We start from the raw sequence: 18,143 nt of genomic DNA, 5'->3' as shown, positions 1-18,143 counted from the left end.
TAGGCTGAAGGTAGAAGAAATGTGGAACTCTTGAATTAAACCTTTTGCCAAAGAATCAGCTCATAGTAGTAGGAGGTATATTTTTTTCCCCTTTTGGTTTTTGAGCCACATGTGTTCAGGAGTGACTGTTGGTGGTGCTCCAGCAACCATATGTGGTGCTGGGGATTAGAAATGAGGTCAGGCAAGCACCTTACCTTCTGTACTATCTTTCCATGTCTTCCCTAACCCCCCACCTTGCCTGCTTAAATTTTTTGCCCATAAATCCTTTTATATTATTTTTGTGGGAGTTGTTGTTTTTGGACCACATTTATCTGTGCTGAGTGATGACTCCCAGCTCTGTGCTCAGGGGCCCATGGGGATCAAACCTTGGCCTCCAGTATGCCCAGAGAGGAGATAATCTAAAGAAGATGATTTGTTTGAGTAATTTTAATGTTTACAAGAAGAAATTGGATAGATTTTCTTTTTTTCCAGAATAGTAAAGATGTGGATAAATGAAATAAAATATGAAGCATTGCAATTAGACACTGTGAATTCAGTGTTTAATATATGTTTTGTTTTACCATATCAGTGTTACCATCTATATGATTAAATTGCAAAAAATAAAAATCTTAAATGTTGCTTATAGGGTTGCTTATAGGGTCTTAGTTTTTTTTTGAGGGTTGCAGGGGTGTGAGTTGGGTTTTGGGTCATACCCTTTGTTTGTGGTGCATGCACACAACTGTGGCGCAGCTGTAACATGTTCCCCTAGGGGATCACAAAAGTGAAGTGCCAGGATTGCACTGCGCCTATGTGAGTGGCACAGGATATGGGATTCTCAGATTCATGCTTGCAAGGCAGGCACTTAAGCCACTGATATGTTTCCAGGCTTTTTCCCATTTTAAGGAAAAATTTCAGTTCCTGAAAACTAGACCCAGGGCCTCACAAATGCAAAGCACTTCCCTGGCTCCAGCTTTCTCAGTCTTTAGAAAAAGAATAAGTCCAAATTCCTTGGTATGGCATACAAGGTTATTCAGAATTGGCTTCCTTTTCAGGTCTGTGTTATACACTACTTGCTTTTTAAGATATACCAAATTGTTGTAGTTCTCATATTAAGCTATTTTATGTATTGATATGTTTGCTACTACAACTTAAAGAATCATAATAGCTACTTTATGTTGAGTGCTTATTTTCTGCCTGGCCAAATATATAGTCTCTTTTGTTGGGGGTAGAGGGAGGGCCACACCCAGCAGTGTTTTGCATTAGGGATCAGTATTCGTGGTGCTTGCGTGAGCCATGTGGAATTCTGGGAATTGAACGCAGGTCAGCCACATGCATGGGAAGTGCCCTGCCTGCTGTACTTACTGTGTCTCTACACCCATACCTATATAGTCTCAAGCTTTACATCTAAGAAGAAAATGTTGGCATTTCCAACTTACAGATGAAGAAACTGAAGCTGAGGCATTTAGTTAGGTACACGAAGTTGTACATTTAGTAATCATATATCCACAATTTAAACTAAAATATCTTGAACTCTAAAGTCAATGTAGTAAAACTACTACACTACATTGCTGTGGTCACTACTGTCTCTCTTTCCTAGACTGTTGGATTTCTTCTTGTTTCAGTTTCATAATGATTTTCTTCGTTTCTTTTCCAATAGAAATTAATCATTTCTTTCTCTGTTTCCATGTCTTGTCATCTATAGAATCTATAGTGCCTTATTAGTTTTACTTGATTGTCTGGATTAATTTTTTGGGTGGCCCACATCTGGTGGTTCTAAAGGGCTACTCCTGGCTTGGTGCTCAGGGGTTGCTTTTGTCAGTGCTCAGGGGACCATATGGGATGCCTAGAATCAAACCTGGGTTGGCCACATGCAAGGCAAGTGCCTTACCCAGCTTAGGGCATTTGCCTTGCACATGGCTGACCCAGGTTTGATTCCTCCGTTCCTCTGTTCCTCTCGGAGAGCCCGGCAAGTTACCGAGAGTATTCCGCCCGCATGGAAGAGCCTGGTACGCTACCCATCTGTATTCGATATGCCAAAAACAGTAAAAACAAGTCTCACAATGGAGACATTACTGGTGCCCACTCAAGCAAATCAATAAACAATGGGACAACAATGCTACAGACAGTGCTACAATGAGCTGGAAGCATCATTTGATTTTGTGTTCCCAATATATAGTAAAATGGCACATAGTCTATGCTTAATAAATATAAAATGGAATGTATGTGTAATCCTTAATATGCTCAGGTTACTTGTTATCCTAAGGCAAGCATAATGGGTTATTTTTATCAAGCAAAGAGTAAGGAAAACAAGATCTATAGGTAAACTGGCCTTACACTAGTAGTAATGGTGACATTAAAGTAATAATAACAACTAATATTTGTTGGTTACTATGTGTTAAGCACCTTGTGTACTTTCAGTGTTCTTTTATTATCAATATTTTTGTAATGTTATTGCTGTTATTTTATAGCTGAGGAATGAGCTTCAGAAGTCAAGTGGGTTAGGTAAGATTACATTGTAAGCCAGGTGGGTTGGTATTCTAGGAGTTCTTGCTCTTAGTTATTATGTTCTCTTCCCCTTATTAAATGGACATTTATGGCTGGTTTGAGCCTCTTTTTAACTTATTAAAATTGATTATTTCTTTGGAGTGTTCCATGCTTATTTTCTATATAGTATAATGAGTAGAAGCCGGGGGCTGCTTTTAACCTCAGCTGTACCCATTTATTATGATGGGGAAAATATAGAGCAGTACTTCTCCTTTCAACGTTAACGTTTTTTTTTTTTACTTTAATTGCCAGGTACTTCTTTCCTCCTTTTCTAACAAATATGTGGGTAGCCTTAAAAAGAAAATCCCATTATTCAAAAAAAAGGGGGGGCATCGGAAAAAAACTCCATTATGGCACAAATATTTAATGTGTGCTGGTTGGAAATAGTGTAGATGTAATTGCCAGAAATTGCTAAAATGAAACTGAGGTACCTGACACTTCAAGAATTCTGCTGCAGGATGTGGCTGGAGCGATAACACAGCAGGTAGTGGGTTTGCCTTGCACGTGGCTGACCCGGGTTCAAGTCCCAGCATCCCATATGGTCCCCTGAGCACTGCCAGGAGTAATTCCTGAGTGTAGAACCAAGAGTAACTCTTGTGTATCACTAGGTGTGACCCCCCCCAAAAAAAAAAAAAGAGAGAATTCTGCTCTAGGATAGTGGGCTTGACAAACCATATATTTGAGTGTAGGATAACATTGGTTTGTCTTTCCTCCCTTGCCACAAGGAATTTAGGTTTAAGTGCTCTGGAGACACTCCCATTCCTTTGTTTATCTGTAAACTCTTCTCTGCACCCTCCTTCCCAACCAGTTAATCACCTTTTCCCTAATCAGATTCTGTTACCTTGTAAGATCAGATCCTTCTAAGGACTCTGAATTTGTATTGTAAGTTAGTGTCTTTTGCATAGTTTACCTTAAAGCAATGTTCTTTCTGTATGGACACAGGAAGACAGTTAATATTATGCTTTGTAACTTGGGAGTTGATTGACTCCAATAATATTTACTCCTGGGCATCTGCTTTCTCAACTCAGTTGCCCTTGTTCGTAGTACCCCAAAAACTGGGTCCCGACAAGGGACAGAATAGACCCAGGGCAAGCTGTGAACTACCCTGGCATCAAAATGGGCCAGCCCAAAGCGCCACAATACTCAACTATAAGTTGAGGACATGATCATGAACAGATGCTGTCATGATCCAAAGGTAACAACGAGATTAGGACCCTGCTGGGGTTAGGAAGATTAACGTGGCCTGAGGATTGTGGTCTGGAATGTATAGTGAGATGAACATCCTCAGGAAGAACCAAACTTTAAGGTTATATCTCTTACTGTGCTCTTACAGAATGACATTGCCAGAAATATTAGAAGTAGATTTACTATAACTATGTAAGTGGATTACTAGCTGAGGAAAGGAGAAAGCGACACACCCTTGTTTGGATCCCACCCTTGAATGGATCTCTTAGTAATCTCCTCAAGAAATGGTCTTACCTCTCTTTGTTGATTGGTTAATGTTCAGACCCACCTTTGTGTTACCACCCTAAGTGATTGCTATATAAACTGAGACTGAAGGAGAAGATGGGGGCACTGAAGGGAGACAGAAGAAGACAGAAGAGACAGAGAAGGAGACACACGAGAGGACATGGGAGAAAAACAGAGAAGACACAGAAGCAGAGACAGAGAGAGGTCATAAGAGACCAGAGGAGAGACTACAGAGACAGAGAGACAGACAGTGCTGAACTCTAGTGGTGTGTGCGAGAGAGAACTGCCCTGAGTGCCTGCGGACAACAGAACGACACAACACATCATTGCGACACAACACATCATTGCGTCTCCCCCTCCCGCTCGTGCCGCCCTTGTGATTTTTTACAATTGAGAGAAGTTTTTACCTGGTATTACTGTTAAACTGACATTAGAATACTTCTAGAGTCTTTGCTTACTTTATTGTCTGTATTTATTAGGGAGTGGTTAGGCCATACTGAGTAATGCTTAGGGACTACTCACAGCTCTGCTCCAGGGTCACTCCAGATTGGTGGCATGATGGGGCACTGGAGATGAACCAGGATCAATGGACTGCATGCATTGCAAGTGCATTAACCCTGGTACTCTTGCTCTAGCCCCTTTATATTTATTTTCAGTTGTATTTCCTTGTTTAGAAGTTGCACTTAATACAATTTGGTGTTATGAAAGGCTGAGCTTTGGAATCTGAAATTTGTCTCTTCTGATCCTTACAGGGTTATATAATCTTGGGCAAGTCACATAACTTTTGAGTTTCAATTGCTTAAAATGAAATCACTGGGGCTAGAGCAATAGTACAGTGGGTAGGGCATTTGTCTTGTATGCGGCTGACCCGGGTTGGATCCCCAGCATCCCATATGGTCCTCTGAGCACTGCCAGGAGTGATTCCTGAGTGTAGAGCCAGGAGTAACCTTTGAGCATTGCCAGGTGTGACGCAAAAAATAAATAAAATAAATAAATAAAAACCACCATCAAGTAATGAGGATGATTGAACAGAGTAATATGGAAAGTGCTGGTACATGTGAGCATAATTAAATTTTTATTTAAAAAAGCATTTAATAGGTAACTGTTACTAAATGACCTTCTAAGGGGCCAGTATGATATCTCAGAGAGTGGAGCATGTGCCTTCTAGGTCCAAGTTTGATTCCTGGCACTACCTACTCCTGAGCATTGCTTGTTGTGCCCTTATTAATTCCTGTATTGATGATGGTGGCCCCTATCTCTGCCAGCCTGAAAACTGTTGCTAAGCTGAGACACTGCTTGGACACTTACCCCTATAAAAAATTTAAATAGGTATCAGAGAGATACACAACAGAATAGTACTCATGGTTAAACCCAGCATGTAGTAGGCTGGGTTTAATTCCCCATGCCACATAGTGCAGCCAGGTGCAGCTCTTGAGCAATCTTGGTCTGGCCCTAAAACAAAACAAACAAAAATTTAAGACCTACCTTTCTTCTATAGACACTGTCAAAAAATTACAGATTCTGGGCCTGAGAGATAGTACAAAGGGTAAGGTGCTCTATTTGAATGTGGCTGATCCTGGTTTGATCCTTGGCACCACATATGGTTCCCTGAACACCACCAGGCTGACACCTGGTACCACTGGATATGGCTCAAAAACCCAATTCGTGCATTTCTCCAGCTAGAATTAGGAAAGCATAACGATTCTCTGTTGTTGCTGTAAAGTTAATCAACTTCAGAAATCTCCAGATAAAATTTACATAGAAGATTTATATGGAAGAATGTATGTCAGAAATTGGGAATACTGGGGCTGGAAAGATGGTACAGCAATCACTAGAAACAAATGTGGCTACTACTATTTTAGTTTCAGAAAAAATTTACTTAGCATGTTAAAAATAAGTATAGTAATTAAGACTTTTTTAAAAAATCAAAACCAGCATATTTTTATTTACATTTGAGAGCTTGGTGTCTTTGTTGAATGATATTCCCACTAAATGAGAATATGTAAATAAAAATATGATACATTTTGTTTTGTTTTGGGCCATACTTGGCTGTTCACAGAGTTTGCTCCTGGCTTGTTTCTCATGACTTACTACTAGCTCTGTACTCAGGGATCACTCCTGGTTGGGTAGGGCACCATATGGGATGCAGAGGATTGAACCTGAGTTAGCTACATGAAAGACAAGTGCCTTACTAGCTGTACTATCTCTTCTGCCCAATACATTTATGTTTTATCATACGAGTGATTGCTATGGGACTGGAGAGATAGTACAGTGGGTAAGATGCTTGCTTTGCACAAAGCTGACCCAGTTCTCTGGCATTATACATGATCTCCTGAGCTCACCAGGAGTGATCCCTGAGCACAGAGCTGGAGTAAGCTCTGAGTAGAGCTGGGTGTGGCTCAAAAACAAACAAAAGAGATCTCTTATTTTTTCTGGCAATGCTACTTTCAAGAGTAGTCTTAAGGTAATAGTTACTGACAGATGTATAGATGAGATTTTACTATGATAAAATTTAAAACATTAATATCATTAAGTTTTAATTATGACACAGTTTAATTGCACTGGATAGGTTTTTGTTTTTTGGAGACCACATCTGGTATTTCTGGGAGTTATTTCCTATTTGGTGCTCAGCGATTATTCCCAGTAGTGCTTGGAGGGGAACTGTCTGGTACCAAGGATCAAACCTTTATCTTCCAAAGCATGGATCCTTAGCCTATTTATTTATTTATTTATTTATTTATTTATTTATTTATTTATTTATTTATTGGAGATGAGTTTTGCTTAAGTTATGTAGTTGGATTATTAAATTATTTTATAATTCAATTTTGGCCTGGTTGACTTGAGTTTTGTGGACCATGCATAGTTGAGTTTGTGTCTAAATTTCCTAGTTACTGTTGCCATCCAGTGGCTCATTTTTGAAATGACAAGTGGGATAAAGTAACATAAATGCTTGTCTTTTTCTCCTCTTCCTTTGTTTAAATTCTTGAAGCTAAAAACCATGATTATTTTTTTTTTAGAGAAGGAAGATGATAAAAAATACTATTGAGAAAGCTATAAAATATTTTTCCCTTAGCTTTCTGTGTGTGAGATTTGCTCATCCTTTTCCCTTTATCTTTTTTTTGGGGGTGTGGGGTGGGAGAAGAGTAGGCCTACACCTGGCTATACTCAAGGCTTACTCCTGGCTCAGTGCTCAGGTCACTTCCAGAGGTGCTGGGGGAACTATATGTGGTGCTGGGAATTCGAGGCACTTGCAAGACAAGTACAGGAGGTATCCTGTACTATCTCTGGCCCAATTTTATGACTTTTTCAAAGCCTAACTTGAATATGACTTCTTGTGTGGTATCTTGGATAACTGATAATAAGTCATTTCTCTCCCATTAATGTATAAAGCTATTTATTTTTCTTTGACTTGTGTGTGTGTGTGTGTATGTGTGTGTAACAGTTGTAGGAATGGGGGAGAATTGAAATCCTTAATCTGCATTTACTGGTGGTGGTGGAGTATATACTCTCCAGTTTTCAAGCACTGTGTCCAGTGATACTTAGAGACTAGTTAATCGTGGGGATCAAACCCAGGGCACTCCAGCTCTTTGAACTATCTCTGGCTTCTGCAGTTGGATTTTTTAAGTAAAGAATCTGCATTTGGGGGCTGGAGCAATAGCACAGTGGGTAGGGCATTTGCCTTGCACGCGGCTGACCCGGATTCGGTTCCCAGCATCCCATATGGTACTCCGAACACTGTCAGGAGTAATTCCTGAGTGCAGAGCCAGGAGTAACCCCTGAGCATCGCTGGGTGTAACCCAAAAAGCAAAAAAAAAAATAAAGATTCTGCATTTGTCGCCAGGTTATATATAATATAGCAGATCATACTTTTTGTAAAAAAGAAATGGTATTTACCTTTAAATATAAATACCATTTTTAAAAGTTTAGAATTTCAACTATTGTGTGTTTATATATACACATATATCCACAAATACCTAATAATTTCTGTTTTGAGGAAGAAAAATGTGAGATAGGAGGCTAGAGAGGACCAGAAGTAAAGAAAATTTGTGTCCTAAAGAAGAATATGAGCAGCAGTGTAGTGCAGTAGAAATTATGCACCCAGTGTTCGTATGTGGGAAGCCCCAGAATGCATTGTGCCTTTAATAATTTTTTGGATTTGCTATAAGCTTTTTGTTACGTAAGCAAGTATCTTTCAGCATTGTTTGACAACTGGTAGTCCACATTTATCTATTAAAATAAATCTCGACTGACGACTTTATAATTACATATTAAAAAAGCTGTGTTGCAACATGTCTCAGTGTTATTAGATCTGAAGGTGATTTTGTAAAATTATATATGTCATTAGATAATATTTATAAAAATCACTGTCCTTATTAGAACACCCTTATTTAGTGTTTATTGTGAAATTAATGATTTGCCAAATATACCAAATAATGTAATCCAGATACTGTGATTCTTTGTTTATATGCTTGTGAGTAGTATTGCCTAGTTTGAGTACAAAGTATTTGGAGGAGGTGTGGTTAATGCCATACCTGGTGGTACTCAGGACTTAATCTTGGCTGTATGCTTAGTGTTCATTCCTGGCAGTGTGCTGATAGAACTGGAGTCGGCTGCATGCCCAGGAGTACCTCCTTATATCCCCTGGACTACTTCTCAGGGATCTCTTGAATTACTCTCATGGTAACTCAGGACCGTAGGTTGCTGGGTACTGAACCTGGAACTTACGTTTGTGAAGTGTGTGTTCAAGCCCTTTGAGCTATCCCAGCTTCAAGAGTACAGACACGTCTAGGCGTATGACCTGACTGCGCATTTATTAACTGTGTGACCTTGGAGAGTACTTAAACTTTCTGTTCTGTTTTTCTGTCTACAAATAAATAAAAATATTTTCTGCCTATTTACATAGTATAGATGCACATAGAGATTTACATATATACTTGTGATTATACAGAAGTACTGACGTTCATGTTTGTGTTTACAAATATATATATATATATATTTAGTACTTTCAACAAAATTAGAAGTTTCATGGTTTTATTAACACAATACAATGTGCCCAAAAGCTATCTGTTTATTTTCTTTTTTCTTTTCTTTCCTTTTTGTTTTTGTATTTGTTTTTGGGACGCACCTGGCAGTGCTCAGAGGCATAATTTTGACTCTTCTCAGGAATCACTTCTGACAGTTCTCAGGGGACCATATGAAGTGCCCTCTATCCAAAACAGGTCAACCGAGTGTAAGGCAAGCTTCCTCCTGCCTGCTGTACTCTCTCTGCAGCTCCTCTTAATTTTCTTTTTTATTTTTTGCTTTTTGGATCACACCCGGTGATGCACAGGGGTTACTCCTGGCTCTGCAGTCAGGAATTACCCCTGGCGGTGCTCAGGGGACCATATGGGATGCTGGGAATCGAATCCGGGTGGGCCGCGTGCAAGGCAAACGCCCTACCCACTGTGCTATTGCTCCAGCCCCTCCTTTTAATTTTCTTGATTGGGAAGCCTGGATTGGGTTTGATAACTCAGATTCTTGGAGGAGAAATTGTGAATTATTTCAGCTCAGACACACATTGGCATTATAGACCAGACACACTGCATACTGTGTGCTTTTTTTTTTTTCATGTGGTTACCATACCAGTGTCAAACATCAAGATTTGATCCTTAAACCTTCTGTGCACCCTGTTATTAATATCTCTGGGTTTCTGTCATTTATGCATAATTTGGTTTTTTTGTTTGTTTTTAGTTTACACCCAATGGTGCTCAGGGCTTATTCTGGTTCTGCACTCAGGAATTATTCCTGGCAGTTCTTGGGTGACCATATAAGGGTGTTGGGAATTGACCCTGGTCTGACATATGCAAGACAAGTCCATGGTACTATCTTTCCAGTCCCAATTTATGCTTAAGATTCCACTGTTTTTGTATTTTGTGGTTTTCACATATTTTATGATTACTTCCTTATGCTGTAGCTGTCAAGAAATATTTGTAGTTTGGGAGTGGAGGGGTCTTGGTAGAGGGACAGTTCCAGCTGTGCACAGATCTTCCTCCTGGCTCTGTGCTCAGGGTTCACTCCTGGTGATACTTGGGGGACCATATGTGGTGCCAGGGATCAAACACAGGTTTGCTGCCATGCAAGGCAAGCACTTTACCTGCTGTACTATCTCCCTGACCACTCCCAATATTTTTTATATTTAGTTAGTTTTTGTGCCTCTCATGATTCTGTGTGGAATCACTTCTGGTGGGCTTTGGGGGACCATATGGGATGCTGGGGACTGAACCTGGATTGACCACATACAGGTGCCGTACCAGTATATTGTACTGTTGCTCGTGCTCCTGCTTTTTCAAGACTACTAATCAGAGAAGAGAAAATGTTCTCTAGGGAAATTGAATCTGGTGTACCAGCTTTACCTACTCATGCTTGAAGATAACTATATAGGAGGCTCCCTCATAGTCCCTTAGCATTATCCTGTATTCCCATAGCAGTTTATCTGGTTATATTTAAGCTATAAATTAGGAGCCTTATCTCCTTAATTTGCAGTAATCCTAATATTAATTGATGTTTTATGGATATTTTTCTTTAATTCACAAATAGGTGGAATCGTTTATTTTGGACCAAGAAGATTTGGATAACCCAGTGCTTAAGACAACATCAGAGATATTTTTATCAAGTACTGCAGAAGGAGCAGACTTACGCACTGTGGATCCAGAGACACAGGCACGATTAGAGGCATTGCTAGAAGCAGCAGGTACTTACATATTTTTGGCTTTCTCTTCTTCATTTCTTAAAGATCTAGATCTTTATAAAAAAAATAAACATTGTACCAATATTATGAATTTTTAAATCTCTGTAAAAATTACTGTTTTCTGTATCTTTCCCTTCCCCTTTCCTATTTTTTTTTTTTTGTGAGGAGTGGGTTAGTCCACACTCAGAAGTCTCAGGAATTACTCTTGGCTCTGTGCTCAGAGCTCACCCCTGGCAGGATTCAAGAGACCATATGAGGTGCTAGGGATCAAATCCAGGTGGGAGGTGGGCCACATGCAAAATAAACACACTACCTGCTGTTTTATCTCTCTGTCCTTCCCTTTTCCTTCTATTTTGCTTTTTCCCTCTCTTCTTTCTCTCCCTCTCCCCTATCCTTTTAAAAAAAATTTTTGGGGGGCGGGGAGGGTGGGCCATACCCAGAGGTGCTCAGGGATCACTCCTGGCAGTCCTTGGAGACCTATATAGAGTGCCGGTTATTGAACCTGAGCTGGGCACATACAAGGCAAATGCCTTGTCCACTATACTGTTGCTCTGGAACCTTCCTCTGCCCCCTTCCCTCCTGGTATGATAGGGGAGTTCCATACATACTTAGCCCTGATGCTTACTCATTTCTAGTTATTGTCCTCATTGGGAGTTGTACATCAGGCTATGTTACTTAAACACTTAGCCATAGGGCTCACAGAGATTTGCACTTCATTTATGGCAGTTGTACACATACCAGGAGATACCATTATTGGCACTTGGACATTTTTTACACATGCAGTGCTCACTGAGGGTTACACCAAATTTTTTTGTGGTGCTTATGCATATTGGCTGTAGTATGGCTAGAAATTGCTTGCTGTATCAGGGATTGCAGACAGAGCAGTCAAGGAGGATTATGCTCAGCATATATTTGATGTCAGGGACTTGAATTTGTAATACTATGCTTGCAAAGCCAAGTGCTCTAAGCAAATACACTATTCATCTTGGCCTAATTTTATGTTCAAAAGAAATTTTGGGTGCTGGAAAGATAGTATAGGGGTTAAGGCACATGCCTCTCAAGAAACCAATTGCAGTTCAATACCTAGCACCTCATATGGTTTCTCAAACATGACCAGGAATGATTCTGTGAGCACATAGCCAGGAGTAAGCCCTGAGTACTTCCAAGTGTGGTCCAAACCACCTAGGAAAAGAAATAAGGAACTGGGCTAAATACTAAAATTTTAAAGATTGTTTTAAAATTATTAGATAATTTTATTATATAATCAAGTAGATATCAAGGAAAATGTACTATCAATTATAAAATACAAGTGAGACATTTTAGTTCATCGAATAATGAATCTATTACCTGATTTAGGTAATTGCTTACAATTACTTAATCACTTTTTTCTATATGTGAGTTATTGTAGGTGGCAATTTTTTACTTGTAGTTGAGGCATTTAAATAAAATTGAACACAAAACTGGATTAAAATTTAACAGGCTATGTCAGCTTCTTTTTTTGTTTCTGTTTTATGGGCCATACCTGGGCCATTCCTGGCTCTGCACTCAAGAACCACTTCTGGCAGTGCTTGGGGGACCAAATGGGATACCAGGGATCAAACCCATGTTGGCCACATCCAAGGCAAATGCCCTACCTGCTGTACTATCACTGCAGCCCAAGCAGGCTTTTTAAAAATATGCTTATCACTGTCTTTTAGCATAAAGTCTGCATTACTTGATATACAAAGTTAAATTATTTAAAACCTTTAACTTCTAAAATTAGGAAAAAAGTTAACTCTTTCTAAACTTTGTGTTGCTTTTGAGATAAGTATATCATATGACACTGCTTATAATGTGCATATTTCACAAACATAGAATTTAATTTCGAGGCTAAGGTCAACAGCTACATTACATGTGCAAGGACCCAGGTTTGATCATTGGTACCACAGTATCTACCAAGCAGTGTCTGATAGAATCTTAGAGGTTGCCACCAGCCCACAGCACTACTGCAGTGTCATCAAGTTTGATTGAGCATTGGCAATAATGACCTCCAAACACTGGGAGTTTCCCCATCCCCAAAAACAATTTACTTTAGAAGATTTCACAACTTTTTTTTTGGTCTTTGTTTTGGGGTCGTATCCAGTAGTGTTCAGAGATAGATCCTAGCAATACCTAGCAATACCTCTTGACTGTTCTTATAGTGCCATGGTGTCTGGGCTTGAACCTTTGCCTCCCAAATGCAAAGCATATGCTACAACCCTTTAAACTGTCTTCCTAGCTCCTGTAAATTAGTGTGTTTTTAAATAGTGCCTGAAGACTTGTTAGAGTGCTATGTATCTATATCTATACATTTTTTGTTGGGGGGCTCACACCCTGTGATGTTCAGGCTGTACTATATGCTCTAACTATACTAGAGGTCTCTTGTATTACTATATAATTTGGGAGAAATCACATTAATTTTGATAAAATAAGCATCATTTTATTTGGAGTTAGGTAAGAGAAAATATGTGTTCTATAAAGATGGAGAGACTTGAATAGGTATTTATGCCATAGCCTTTTCACAATTAGGCTTATTAGCCTTATCTTTGAAGACTGCCGTTTTGCTTGGATAATTGTGTTTAGAAAAGCAACCATAATTTGCATGTTTCTGTTTTTTCTTCCCCTGCACACTTAATTCATGCACACTTGAAGGAATTGGCAAATTGTCAACTGCTGATGGTAAAGCTTTTGCAGATCCTGAGGTACTTCGAAGACTGACTTCCTCAGTAAGTTGTGCACTGGATGAAGCTGCTGCTGCACTGACACGGATGAGGGCAGAAAACAACCATAATGCAGGACAAGTGGACACGTATGTGTTTAATGATTCCTTCTGGGTCTTAGACAATTTCTTGAGTGAATTTTGGAAAAGTAGCAGCTTTTGATGAAACACTGCCTGTTGGAGGGCCTTATGAGCTTTAGTGAAATGAATGTTAGAAACGGAACTGTATATAATGTGTTTACATATGTAAAGGTAGATATTATACTGGACTGCAGTCTCTGAGAAATCCAAACTGAGTAAGACTTTGCTTTGTTCTTAACTTTGGTTTGTTGTTTTGGGGTCACTCCTGATGCTGGTATTACTGCTGGCTCTGCACTCAGGAATTAATCTTGGCGGTGCTTGGGGGATCCTATAGGATGCTGGGGATCTAACCCGTGTCATCCACATGCAAGGTGAATTTCCTACCTACCTAGTCATTGTTCCGGCCCCTCTTTGTTTCCATTTTGGTTTTGGTTTTGTCTCTGGGCCGTACCAGGCAGTGCTCAGGAATTATTCCTGGATCAGCATTCAAGAATCATTACTGGCACTGCTGGGGGACCATAAGGGATGCCAGATCATGAGCCAAGGTTGCATACAAGGCAAGTGCCCCACTCACTGTACTACCTCTCCAGCCCCGTGTTTCCATTTTTTAAGTAATTTAGAGATTATAGTAGCAAATGTAATTTAAAAAAAAATTTTTTTGTAATTGATAGTTTTTTGGTTGGTTTATTTTGGGGCCACACTGAGTGTTGTTTAGGGCTTACTTCTTGCTTTCTGCTAAGGAATCACTCCTGGTGGGCTTAGTGTGTCATATGGAATCTTGGGGAAAGAATCTGGGTTAGCATCATACAAGGCAAATGCTCTACCCATTGTACTATTTCTCTGGCCTAATTGATAGCTTTTTGTTTTTAATGCTAGGAATTTAAGTCAGGGCTTCACATATACAAGTATGTACTCTACCACTGAGCCACATTCCTGATCCTTTGGGAGATTCCTGACCCTAGACAGATTGCTTGAGTATTAATAAATTAAATTACTAAATTGATAATATAGGTGCTTGCTGTTCAAATATGGTTCATTGGCTAGCAATATTAGCATTACCTCTGAGCTCATTAGAAATGAGGAATTTCAGGTTCTCTCCTAGGTTTATTGTGTCAGGATCTGCATTTCAACAAGAAATGCAACTTATTTATATGGACAGTAAAGTTTGATATTTACGTTTTGTTAATTATTTTGCAAAAAAAAATTTATTTATATTTTTACCTCATACTGTTGCCCCACAGAAATTTTCCTTTATAGGATTATATCCTAAATACTATGGGGAATCATTATATCAATAATTAAAAACCTGTACAGCTAATACTTAAAGAATCTTTTTTAAGGAGTTGGGATGTAGCTCCGGTGGTAGACCATATGCTTTTGCATGTGTAAAGCCTTGGGTTTGATCACTGACACCACATATCCCAAAACTTGAATATGATCATATCTTAGAACATCTTAAAAGCTAAAAATGACAGCTGTTTTCATATTCACATTGCCTTTCTGGCTTAGTTGACATACATGAGTAATTAGTTTTGCAAACAGAATGTACATACAAAATTTTTTCCTTTTTTTTTTTCTATTTTTATCTCTTTATAGTTCATGAAATTCTTTATTAGAGGCCTCTTGAGTCTTTCTTCATGGTTACTTGATTGTTTTGTTTCCAGTCGCAGTCTGGCAGAAGCTTGTTCAGATGGAGATGTGAATGCTGTTCGTAAATTGCTAGATGAAGGCAGAAGTGTGAATGAACATACCGAAGAAGGAGAAAGCCTGCTGTGTCTAGCTTGTTCAGCAGGGTATTACGAATTAGCACAAGTAAGACAAAATAGTCTTTACTGATTAAAATTGTGGAGTTTACTACTTTCATTTTGTCACTAATAAATTAAAATTCAATAATAGCATCTTTTCAGCAATATATATATAATAGGAACATGGACGAATTAATTCATTATCTGTACATAGACCTGAGCATGATGAATTTTTCTGCTACTTAAAATTTGTCTTTATGGGTAAGAAACATAAAAAAAATAGTAATTTTAGATACTTAGATAAATTACCTAATTTATTAGATAAAGTGGTATTTAAATTTGTCTTTAGAAATATTGTACAACTGTAATGAAAAATAGTAATTTACGTTTATTTTATCCAAATTACCTTAATTTTTTTTACCGTTTTTCCATTACTGAAAAATAGTCAAGTATGCTGATCTCTTAGTCTTTCTCTCTCATGAGTAGTTTTACTTTTCTTACTAGATAATACCAAGCATAACACAATTTAACATTTTATAATTTTTTTACATTTTTAATAAGTTCACTAATGTAACTACTTAAAGATTAGTATGTAAGGATGTTGTAGGATATAGCATCTAACCTTGTATTTTAAACAAAAAAAATTGGCATATTTTCCCTGAAAGTGATTATTTTTAAAGTTTTCCTTAACCCACTTATAGATTTGGTGTATTTTAGAAATAGCATTAGTAGTAAGAATTGACCTTTCTGTATATATGTATTTTAAAGGTTTTGCTTGCTATGCATGCTAATGTTGAAGATCGAGGGAATAAAGGAGACATAACTCCCTTAATGGCAGCATCCAGTGGAGGTTATTTGGATATTGTGAAATTATTACTTCTTCATGATGCAGATGTCAACTCCCAGTCTGCCACAGGTATGTAGATGTTGATGTGTTGATTAGGGGACAATAAATTGTAATTTGAGAGATTAAAAAAAATGATTCCTGGTCTGAAAGATAGTACAGCAGGTAAGACACTTGCCCTGCATGCACTCAACCCAGGCTCGAGCCCTGACAGGAGAAATTTGTTACCACAGAGTATGGCATAAGTGCTGAGGCACAGCTGGATATTACCCATAAACAAAAAAAAGAAAAAAGGGAGGAAAAACTTTTTAGGGAAATTCAGTTGAAAACTTAGGAAAATTCACTTTTTAAATAATGGGTAAACTACAGATTTATGGTGATACTTTCAAAAGTCTTTGAAACATACTTAGACTCTATTTGTTCAAAATTGACATTTTTTTCTTCTGAGGACAGTTTTTCCTTGTGTGTGTGTTGGGGGTGGAAACTGGGTCACACCTGGAAGTCTCAGGGGCAGTTTCTGGCTTTGTGCTCAGGAGAGATCCTTTTTGGTGCTAGGAATCTATCCAGGGTGAGCCACATGTAAGGCAAGCATCTTAATTCCTGTGCTATCTCTGGTCCGGATGAAATTTATTTTCTATAATAAGTAATGGGCTGGAGCGATAGCGCAGCAGGTAGGGCGTTTGCCTTGCACGCGGCCAACCTGGGCTCAATTTCTCCACCCCTCTTGGAGAGCCCTGCAAGCTGCCAAGAGTATCTCCCCTGTACGGCAGAGTCTGGCAAGCTACCTACCTGTGGCGTATTTGATATGCCCAAAACAAGTCTCACAATGGAGACATTACTGGTGCCTGCTCGAGCAAATCGATGAGCAACGGGATGACAGTGATACAGTGATACAGGATAAATAATGTATAAAGAGGCAAAATTTTGAACTGTTTATGTCTTAAGAGTTTTTTTAATCTTATTTAAATTTAACTCCCTTGACTTGAGATTGATTATCAACTTAGCTGCAAGTATCCTATGGGATACTTCATGTTGAGTATTCTGAATTATTTATTAATAAGATACTCTGTTTCTAGTGGCAGCTTGAAACCGCTCTGCTATTTCATTTCCACAGTCATAGCTAAAAGGAGACTTTGTCATGTCTTACATGTATAACATGTATAGGTATAGTTTAGTAGTGAGATTCCTTGGATATACTGATATGCAGTGAATTTAATTGCATTTAATTGTCCTATATCTTTTTATCTTGAGTGCGAATGGGTGACAATTCATTGTTTATTGAACCACAGCAAATTATTTTAATATAAGATACTGTGGGGTGGAGAAATAATACAGGAGTTAAGGTTCTTGCCTTTACCCTACTCACCCCATGCAAGTTCCTGCCACTACATAAACAGTGCTCTGAGCACTGCTGGGTTTGATCCGCCCCACCTACTCCCCAATAATAAAAAAGATAAATGAAATAACATGCTAGAACTGAAGATGGCAGTATAGAACTTGATTTGTTTGCATGTGTGAGGTCTGAATTACCACACATACAAAATGATTGATAACTGGCTTCTGATTAGTAAAATTAATGTTATATACATACTTGTTTGAGCCAACACTCAACAAAGAAATTGCTGCCAGCAAAAATATCTTGTTTTGGGGCTGAAGCGATAGCACAGTGAGTAGGGCGTTTGCCTTGCACACAACCGACCCAGGTTTGATTCCCAGCATCCCATATGGCCCCCTAAGCACCACCATGAGTAATTCCTGAGTGCAAAGCCAGGAGTAACCCCTGTGCATCGCCAGGTATGACCCAAAAAGCAAAAAGAAAAACAAAATCTTGTTTCAAGTACCAGAGAAATAGCACAGTGGGTAGGGTACTTTCCTTGCATGCAGCTGACCCAGATTTGATTCCCCAGAATCCCAAGTGGTTCCCCAAGCACCATGAGGAGTGAATCCTGAGCTCAGAACCAGGATTAACCTCTGAGCATTACCGGGTGGCTCAAAAACAAAACTAAACAAAAACAA

At 38.8% G+C, this 18,143-nt stretch overlaps 1 protein-coding gene across 5 annotated transcripts in view; it reads left to right on the top strand.

Annotated features, from left to right (window-relative positions):
* Nucleotides 1-18,143, top strand: part of ANKHD1 (ankyrin repeat and KH domain containing 1) — a 136,044-nt gene that overhangs the window by 20,113 nt on the left and 97,788 nt on the right. For all 5 annotated transcript variants that reach the window (XM_055141321.1, XM_055141324.1, XM_055141320.1 and 2 more), the window contains exons 2-5: nt 10,570-10,723; nt 13,391-13,547; nt 15,203-15,350; nt 16,052-16,199. In XM_055141321.1, coding sequence (XP_054997296.1) covers nt 10,570-10,723; nt 13,391-13,547; nt 15,203-15,350; nt 16,052-16,199 — 607 coding nt within the window. The remainder of the gene's footprint in view (nt 1-10,569; nt 10,724-13,390; nt 13,548-15,202; nt 15,351-16,051; nt 16,200-18,143) is intronic.

The sequence above is a fragment of the Sorex araneus genome, chromosome 6 (assembly GCF_027595985.1).
Source record: "Sorex araneus isolate mSorAra2 chromosome 6, mSorAra2.pri, whole genome shotgun sequence".
NCBI lineage: Eukaryota > Metazoa > Chordata > Mammalia > Eulipotyphla > Soricidae > Sorex > Sorex araneus.
Note: the sequence above shows the minus strand (reverse complement) of the source record. Positions and strands in the feature narration are given on the sequence as shown.